Source organism: Cavia porcellus, unplaced genomic scaffold (assembly GCF_034190915.1).
Source record: "Cavia porcellus strain 051 isolate PalLab524CR breed Dunkin Hartley unplaced genomic scaffold, mCavPor4.1 scaffold_1, whole genome shotgun sequence".
Lineage (NCBI taxonomy): Eukaryota > Metazoa > Chordata > Mammalia > Rodentia > Caviidae > Cavia > Cavia porcellus.
Genome location: NW_026947484.1, coordinates 229,929,355 through 229,938,922, shown reverse-complemented (window position 1 = coordinate 229,938,922; position 9,568 = coordinate 229,929,355). Strand labels below are relative to the sequence as shown.

At 42.9% G+C, this 9,568-nt stretch overlaps 1 protein-coding gene across 1 annotated transcript in view; it reads right to left on the bottom strand.

The window, feature by feature from the left end:
- Positions 1–252: 252 nt before the first annotated feature.
- Positions 253–9,568, bottom strand: part of Srd5a2 (steroid 5 alpha-reductase 2) — an 85,422-nt gene continuing 76,106 nt past the window's right edge. Inside the window, exons 3-5 of the mRNA XM_063230244.1 lie at positions 6,479–6,580; positions 3,401–3,551; positions 253–436 (exon numbers count right to left, since the gene is read on the bottom strand). Coding sequence (XP_063086314.1) covers positions 370–436; positions 3,401–3,551; positions 6,479–6,580 — 320 coding nt within the window. The 3' untranslated portion in view covers positions 253–369. The remainder of the gene's footprint in view (positions 437–3,400; positions 3,552–6,478; positions 6,581–9,568) is intronic.

Sequence of the window (9,568 nt, the reverse complement as noted above, 5' to 3'; positions counted from 1 at the left end):
AGAGCAAGAGAAAGCCACACAGACTTGCACCGTCCAAAGAAAAACACACAGGGAAAGCTCTATACTTCATAGCAGGGGTGGCTAAGAAGGTTTTTCAGCCGGAAAAAGCTTTCTAAAGCTCTGCTAGGAAACTGGGTTACGGTCCCTGGCAGGCAGAAGGGAAGTGAGCAGGCGGCATTCAGAATCCTCAGGTCAGCAGGCAGAAAAGAGATCTACTATTATGGACGCACCATACGGACACACGCACGCATATACATGTAGGTATATATTTAATATATGCATATAGTAGGACTTTACACATCACAGTTTTAGCAGCTTGACGGTTTTTACTGGTATTATGGAAGTCTTGCTTCTCTTGAAGTTGTTTCCTTAAAAGATAAACGGAACAAGGGCTTTCCGAGATTTAGGGTAGTCCTCGAACATCTTGAGGTAGAACCTGAAGACAGGAAACACACGGTGAAAATATAAATGAGCGGCGATCATCAGTTGAGGTTTGCAGGGTCTGAAATACTTTTTACAAGTCAACCTGCAGTTACTCAGGGCCTGGCTATTCCAGTGGCCACTCGCCTAAGCACTTTCCCTTCCTCCAGCCTCTGTCTTTTAAATGTTGATTCTTTTTGCATTGGGAAATAAAAAGCCATAGCCAGAAGGTAGTGGTAAGGGTTGCACCATATTAAGAACATACCCGTTGCCACTGAATTTCATATTAGAAGTTGTTAAAATGATAAATCTCACATGATGTATATTTTAGCAGAATTTTCTAATGCAGTAGCCAGAAGGAAGTGCTCATTTGGATTCCGCTGAGAAATACACAGAAGAGACTCCCAACAGTTGTGAGCAAAGTTAATCTCAGAGAATCCCTGGAAAATATCCCTTCATGAAGCCTAGAAACAGCTCTGTATTTGGGTTCAGTTTTGTCCCCCCCCAAAAGACAGACTGAAGTCCTAATTCCCAGTACCAAACAAAATGACCTTATTTTGGGAATAACATCACTGCGGCTACAATGAATTAAAATAAAATCATACTGGAGCAAGACGGACCCTTAATCCAGTATGAATGGTGCACTTAAAGGAAGAGTAACAGAGACACAGGAGAGACGGCCAGAGAGGAGGTCAGAGTGAGGCGGCTGTGTGCTAGGGAATCCCGAGGTTGGCCGGTCTCCACCCAAAGTGGGGAAGGGAGGAGGAGGGCCCTTCCAGCTGTCACAGTGATCGGAGCCCTGCCTCACTTTCTCGCCTCCAGAATCATCAGAAAATAGCTTCCTGAGGTTTTGAGCCACTCACTTGGTGGTCATTTCTCACAGCAGCCCTGGGAGACAGTGGACCTTCGGGGGAAGCCTTCTCTGGAGGTTGCCAGGTCGTGCGCTGCACTAGTTGAAGCTGGTTGTGCCTCAGACAATACACTCTGCTAAAGCACCTCATTTAAGTTGGAGGAAAGACGGTCACACCATGTGCACTTGGTGGTGGGTTTTTGCGTTTTGATTGGAGAGGACAGTGCGTGCGGCCTCTGCTGTGAACGCCTGACCTCATTCCCTGAGCACCTGCACAAGGCTGTGTTAGGCCTATAAAAGAGACATCCTCCGGCCCTCCTTCTTGCAGAGTATCATAACCGATGATCTCCATCTGGATTTTGGTTTTGCACCAGCTGAAAACATTTGGAGGGATCGCTCTCCCTTCCCAGACCGAACATGTTGGCCTGTGCTCTTCGGGGCCCCTCAGTGACACCCTGTTCTCCCCTATCCCCCAGACCGTGATGGGGAGAGCCGCTCTGTGACTCTGCTGCAGGTGAGGAATCCCCTGTCCTTCATTCCTGCTGAGGGCAGAGTGAGCGTGGCTGGGGAACGGGTGCTTCATTCATCTCTGAATTGGGCTGTAAATTCCACTGAGAAGAAGTTCTCTGTTTAGCCTTCAAAACTATAAAATGAGCCATACGCCAGGCCGAGGCACCAAGGCAAGAGATTGAGGGGCTCCACCGGGTTCTAGACCCAAGTCTGCTTCCCTACGGGCATCTACATTCTCCCTCTCAGTCTCCAGGAAGTGAGGGCTTTCTCCCCCACCCCCCAAAGGAAGAAAATTTTGGACAGAGACCTCAAGTTCATATACAGGTTTAAATACTGATAATAATTTAATACCTTACCCTTTTCCTTCGGGTGATATTCAGTTAGCTTTCTTTTCCCCCAGTACCAGGGACTGAACTCACAACCTCACACTTGCCAAGCAAGTGCTTATGCTGCTGAGCTAAATCCCCAGCCCCAGTTAGCTCTTTTATCCCCACCCCTGATCAGTGCCTTAACCTTGAGAGGGTTCTACATGCCTGCAATCCCAGACTATACCAGCAGATGGGGCTTCGCTAAAACAGTTGCCCACTCCAACTGCTTACCCTACCTAGCTTCCCAGGTGCCCAGCAAAGACCTTGGCTGGAGTCAGGGAGAGTGGCAGCAGGGGGAGGAGGGAGGTGTCAGAACAAGCCCTGGTAGTGCCCAAGTCCTTGCATAAATAATCCTACAGCAGGTTACTGGGCTCTGTGATTACCCGAACTGTTAGCACCAAACTTCATATTAAATGACAACACCCTCCCCATCCCACCCCAAAAAGCAGCCACAGGCCCCTGGCTTATGCTTTTTCCCAGTGGTTCTGCATCCTGTTTGTAGCTCAGAATTATCCGTGACATTCTGAGACGTGCCAGCCAGGGACTTAGCTGTGGAACTGTGGAACGTACTTCAAGAAATGTGATGGGAGAGATCTGAATCAAAATATGGAAATGGAATTTGCTTCTTCTGCCTCTTAACTAGTTATCTATGGCTTAGTGCCAAGAAGCAATCACCACTGACACAGAGCCTGGGTCAGCTTACTTCCGTGACACAAGGCATCCCTCGCTGTGAGGCCTTAAACAGGCTTCTCAATGGCCACTTCAGGTGCCCCTGTCTGCCTGGGCTTATTTTTTCTCTTAAAAAAAAAATGTACTGTTACTATCATCTAGCTAAATTCCAACTTCGGTAAAATCCTTAAAATGTCAGAATTTAACAATCCAGAGTACCGTATCATATTTCCCTTATAAAAATAAGTAACTCTGGTCTCTCAGTCTGACTCCATGTGCTAAAAGACTTTTTGGAGGAAAGAAAAACAAAAAGCTAATGGATGCTCTGACCTCTACTGAGAAATTGACTAGGTGCAGGTGGTGCGTGCCTGTAATCCCTGCACTAGAGAGGCTGAAGCAGAAAGACAGCAAATTCAAGTCTCATCTGGGCAACTTAGTGAGACTCTGTCTCGAAATCAAAATAAAAAGTACAACAGAAACAGCTGGAGAAGTAGCTTAGTGGTAAAGTGGCTCTAGACGCAATCCCAAGAAGGAAGGAGGGAGGGACAGGGACGGAAGGAAGGGAAAAGAAAGCTTGCCTTACCTGTGGTGGTGAACAGCTCGGCTCCCGAGGAAACAAAGCGTGAAAAATGCAAAAGCAAACCCTGGAATAGACCAAGTGGCCAAGGCATAACCAATCCATTCAGTGATCTCGCCGAGGAAATTCGCTCCAGAAACGTATGTGAACAAGCCACCTGAGTGCAGAGGAACCAGAGAATCAACCCTCAGAGTCACAGTGGTGGTAGATCCCTGTGTTCCAAAATACAGACAGCTAGGACAACCCGGGGCTGGAGACTTTCCCACAGTGATCGGAGTTTAGTGGAGTTTTTTTCAGAAAACAGAAAAAGAGCAACTGGTGCCCAGAACATTTGGAATCCTGAGCACTGGCCACACCTGTCTGACGGTGCCCGACCATGAACTCTGGACAGGACAACGAAAAGAAGCAGAAGATCTGCTTTTGTTTTGTGTTTCTCACTTTCCCAGACACTTGCACTGATGGTCAGCATGTTGGACACTCCTGCTCACACAAAGGGAAACCACACGCTACATCAAAATAGCGAAACTCTGAATCAATGTGGGAAGTGATTAGAGTCTCTTCTGGCGTTTGTTCCCACCCCAGCTCCCCGCCCCTGCACCTCTGCTAAGCCCTAGACTCTGGTCCCTTTTAACTCAAGGACTATTTGTCCCTCCAGAGGCTGGTGAGGCCTGCGTTTGTTGATTTCTGTAGAAAGTGTCTCGTTTTCTGCCCAAAAAGTTATTTCTTCTCTCTCAACTGTATCTAGAAATTGGCACATTTCTAATGCTGTTAAATTTACCTATCCTCAAATTTCATGACTCATATTAAACTGGGAAATCTTAACCAAAACAATTTTCTCTTCCTAGACTTACATTAAAAATACTTTTACTTTTACATTAGTTTCTATCAGAATTCAAAATCTTGGCAATATGATCTTTAAGAACCTTTTCTGTTCCTTTGTCCAGTGACTGTGTGAAGGCCTTATAAAATATCAAGTTTCCTTAAAATTATTTTGCTTTAGGGTGACATTGTATCAGTGGTTCCCTACCTGCAATTCCCTAGACCTAGAGAGGAGCCACTGATTTATTGTAAATTATCTAGAAATACACTTTCTCTGCCTGCAGTATTATTTTTAAGGTGAATTCTCTCAGGGTATGAACAATAATCAGATTACTTCAATGTATTGCTGAATTCATAGTGGTACTGTCATTATTTTCTTAATCAATGGATATTGATCTCACAAACATCATGTCATAATTCAGGAATTTCATTTTTGCTGTAAATAAAGTGTTTTACATCGAGAAGGGTAGGAGCCACTAAGCCCCCTACATATATTACAGAATTCCTCAAACTGATTCCTCGCCACCTGCCTATTTGTTAAACTCACACGGGAGTTTCTTGGGAAGTTAGGATTTCAAGAATTTTCTATCTTTATCTCTAAAAAATGTCCACTGATGTGCTGCATAATGACATTTTGGTTGATAGCAGATGGTGTCAGTGATGGTGGTTGCATTATGTTATGATGGACCTCAAAATTTGCTGTCACCTAGGACATCACAGCACAGTACATCACGTGTGTGTTTGTGGTGACGCTGATGTAAACAAACCTTTGCTGCCAGGCATGTCAAAGTACAGCGCATACATTATGGGCATGACAGACTACTTGACAGTGTTAACAAATGACTATCACAGTTTATATATTTACTGTGCTATGCTGTGATTTGATATTTTAAGTGCATACTTACTTATTTTTATTTTTTATTTTTAAAAAAGCAAAACAGAAAAAAGAAATGATACAGAATTTCGAAAACAATAACAGTAAGAAATCAACTCTAATATATTACATGCTGTTATCTTAGAAGTAGTTGTTCAAGTCACAAAATCAAAACATAAAAATGAACAATTAAACAATGACAGCACAATCTATTCTTTTTGATGAACTAACAGAATTAGCAGTATGGTTATCTATCTTGCACACTTAAACATACACACAGTTACGTGTGTACATCTACAAGTTGTTCCTTCCTTTAGAGCTCTTTCTTTCCCTTTCATAATTACAATATCTATTGTACATTTTAGATCTTATTACTCTTTCAATTTATTATCATTATTATTATTTACTTTTTACACTAGGGAGACAATACCTTACTTATAAATGTGAGTCTGATTTATTTCACTTATGAGGATTGTCTCTAGTTGCCTCCATTTATCTATAAAAGTCTCAAGATCATCCTTTCTTATAACTGAGTAATATTCCAGTGTATAAAAATACCACATCTTTTTCATCCATTCTGTGGTTGATGTGCATTTTGGCTGTTTCCAAGATTTAGCTGTTACAAATTGTGCTGCTATAAACCTGGGTGCACATATATCACTGTGACGTGACCTTTTCAGTTTTTCTGGGAAAATACCCAGGAGGGGAGTAGCTGGATAGAATAGGGCTTCCAATCCTAGTTTGCTTACTTATTTTTAAAAAGCAGCTCTAAAACAGCCTTGGGTTAATACTTCAGGAAAAAAAACCCTATTGTTATCACAGGAAATGACAGCTCCTGTGTGACATTACTCTGAAGACCTTCAAGAGGGACCAGGTATGAAGGTGGAAGACCGTGCCACCAGTGATACCAACACTATGTAGTCCTAGGCTAAGGAGTGCATTTGTATCTTAGTTTTTAACAAAAAGATAAAAACATAAATTTTTTTTTAAAAAATTTAAATAAGCTGTAGCTGTACCACACAGTTCCGGTGTGGAGTGGGCTGTACCAAGTTCTTATCAGTGTGCCCTGTGATTTCACACAAGGAAACCTGACTTTGTCCGCTAAGGCTAAAAGGATCACATTCCATGTACGTGACAATCATATGTCCTTCAACTACCTATTTCCAAGCCTTGCACCCTCTCCCACTTTCAGGGTACTGGAAGCTTCCTTCCTGGGAGTCTTGTAGCTCTCTTGAACTTCTGGGCCTGACATGTGGAGGAGTAGTCAGGACCAAGCCAGCATGTGTTGTGTATTTGTGCTTTTGATGTCCCTCTCCATTTATTACCCATAGCTTAATGCCCAGGACAGGCCCCAAGGAAGAACGGGAATCTGAACCTGGGGGACACGTTACCTTGTGGGATCTTGTAGATGACTTCTCCAGGCTTTCTGAGCTGGCGCAGGGCATAGTCGCTATGAATGTTGATTCCCATTCCCAAAATAAATAGGAAGATACCTTGGCACAGGAGAGAGAGGATAAATTTTTTTTAAAAAATGAAAAATGTGTTCCAATTTTACTGATTTTTATACATTAAATTTTGCTCTGTGCTTGGTTTTTTTTTTTTTTTCTCCATAAACGAAGGGAGGAACATTTAATTTCTAAATCCAGGAATGGTACTAAGAGAGGGTTCCAGATTCAGGTGGACAAGGTGTTGTACTTTTTGCAAAACTAAAATGCTGGTGTGCTTATTCAGTGACAGATGACAGAGACAGGAGGGAGAAGGGAGGGGAGCAGGAGGCAGAAACATTGTTTGATATTTTAAAAACTAAGCAAACAGATGAATGAGTAACACTGGCAGATAATCAAACTTCTCAGCCAACTCAACAGTGAATTTCATCCTATTTTCCCTCTGCCACACCTCATTACAAAGGCTGAACAGGTGAAAGGTGACCATATGATCTGATTCAGCCTATAAAATGTAAGGGAGAATCTTCAGGGTTTTCCTCAAAAATCTCTCAATTTTCCAGTAAAGGCCAGTGTGGCCAATGCCTCTGTTCCCTCATCTATCCTGCCTTAATTGCTAATGTAATGCCTGGAGCTGCAGCAGAGTCCTGTAATCAAGTGATGAATGTGAAAAGCACAGGTAAACATCCTAGGAACAGCGGAGCATTAAGACAGAAAAGACAGGATTCTTAATGGTATTAGTAAGAAGCTTATGGACACTTCTTGTTAGGTAAGACATACAGATTCTGAGTTAGGTTGTCACTAATTGGTTTTCTGTGACTCATGGCTGAGAGCATTTCTGATTCATTTTTGCCACTTTCATGACAGTAAAGTGAACTAGACTGAAGGGCCTGGCAACTAGAAAACTGATTTCCACCTCTGTAGTCCACACACACGCACACACACACACACACACACACACCATTTTATAAAACAAGGCATACATGCTACACATACTATTCATGACTTCATTCAACCATTTAACCACATACCCTGAAGGTATCCTGGTATGTATCAGTCACTGGTACAGAAAGGGCCCTGGTCTTAGGCAAGAAATTCTAGATTCAGGCATGTTGGTCCTGCACCCCAGTGGGGTGCTTGCACTGTCTCACACAGAGGCCCAGCCTTACTTCTCCATAAAATGTATTTGTCCTGCTCAGACAGAAAGCAAGAAAAATTTAAGTAAAACAATCAGATCTACTCTCATTTTATTTGATATATGATTTCTCAGTTTGTCTACTCAAATCATCATTGCTGTGGGAGAAATAGGTCCTGGGATGGGGGACAGTGGGGAGGAAGGTGCAGCATAGACAGCAGTAGAGAAAGGCGGGGACCTGGGACCCGCTGCCTATGTGTCCTTGAGCAAAGTCACTGCAGCTAACAGCCTCAATTTTCTCATCTGTAAAATGTAGCTTCTAACAGCTTCTGTCTCTCAAGGTTGGAATGAGGGTCATCCGTGCGTTCATTCATTCTTCCACTTATGTAACTAACATTCACTAAGGGCTTCCATCATACAAACGGTATCCTAAGCTCTGAGGATACAAGAATGGAAGAAATAGTCAAGGTATCTGTTGTTAAGGAATCTACATTTTAGTAGAGGAATGCAGAAATGAATTAACGAATTCAAAAATCAAAGTAAAATTCTGCGTTGCAGAAAAACAAAATAGGGTAATGAGAGAGCAAAGGAGGGTACACACTGCCTCTAGTTTAGAGAATGCGGCTAAGGAAAGTACTTTGAAGATTTGGCATTTGTCCTTTGATTTGAATATGAGAATGCAAAAATCTGAGATACAGGGACTACTAGGTAAGAAGGCCCAGTGTCTCTGAAGCGTGAAGACAGGATGACAGAGGACAGAATGATAAGTAAAAAGTCATGCCAAACACCAACCCAGGCTGCAGTGGCAGGCAGAAACACCAAAACAGCACCCAGGATTTGGAGGCTGATTTATTTGCATTGATGGGCACTGACGGGGATCATTTCCAGAGTATCAGGCCCTGATCTCTGGTGGTCTAGGGCTTATGTAGGATAAGCAAGCAGGAAGTGCAGATGCAGAATAGACTGTCAGTTGGGGATTGGCTTATAGGCGTGCATCATAGTGACCAGCTATGCGTCACAGTGAGCAGCCATTTCTAAGAGACAGGAGCAACCCGAACTGGAACAGGAACTGTTACCTGGGCAACCAAGAAACTGAAAGATACTGACTGGGGGGCCATTTTCCATTACAAGACCACTATCTCTGGCAGGGGTGAGGGTGAGAAAGGATCAGACTGTTGTCGCTCAGAATGTTCCCTTTCCTAGACATGACTGGCCTATGTCCTCACATTTCTGTATTTGGCTCTATTGCTGTATTTCCTGTGCAGTTGCATAACATTATCATTTTAAGTGAGGTACATTTGTGTGCTGTCAATTTTGGGTAACTTCTCTTCAATGTAAGTTTGTTTTTTAAATCAAGTGTCATCATGCAAAGGGCAAAACTATAAGGAAAGAAAAGCCCTGCCTTTTTCTTTTCTGCCCCATTCCACCCACTCCAAATTCTTTACTCCAACATGTATAATGTCTAGGGAAACTTTCATAATTCTAACATTTACTTTCACACACACACACTTTCCCTTCTATCCCATTTTCACATAAAAAAGTATACTATATAGACTGTTCTACGCAATTCACCTCTCTCTGTCTCTCTGTATGTCTCTGTGTCTCTGTCTCTCTCTCTGTTACATATCCCAAAGGTGTCTCCAGCTGAGCACAGAGTCTTTCCTGTTCTGTTTTGTTATTGCTATTGTTTGTTTTGTTTGTGTGTTTGTCTTTGTGGACACAGAATATTCTGTCATGCCTAGGTAAGCACTCATGCAATGAATTCTCTGGTCATTCATATCTGAATATCCACTGGCTCCTGCATGCCTAGGTTGTTAAAGGACAGGATGGAGTAGGAAATTCAGCTTGAAAGTTATTGTGAAACTTCAAGCAGTAGGCCAGGGTGGCTTTGAGTAGGATGACAT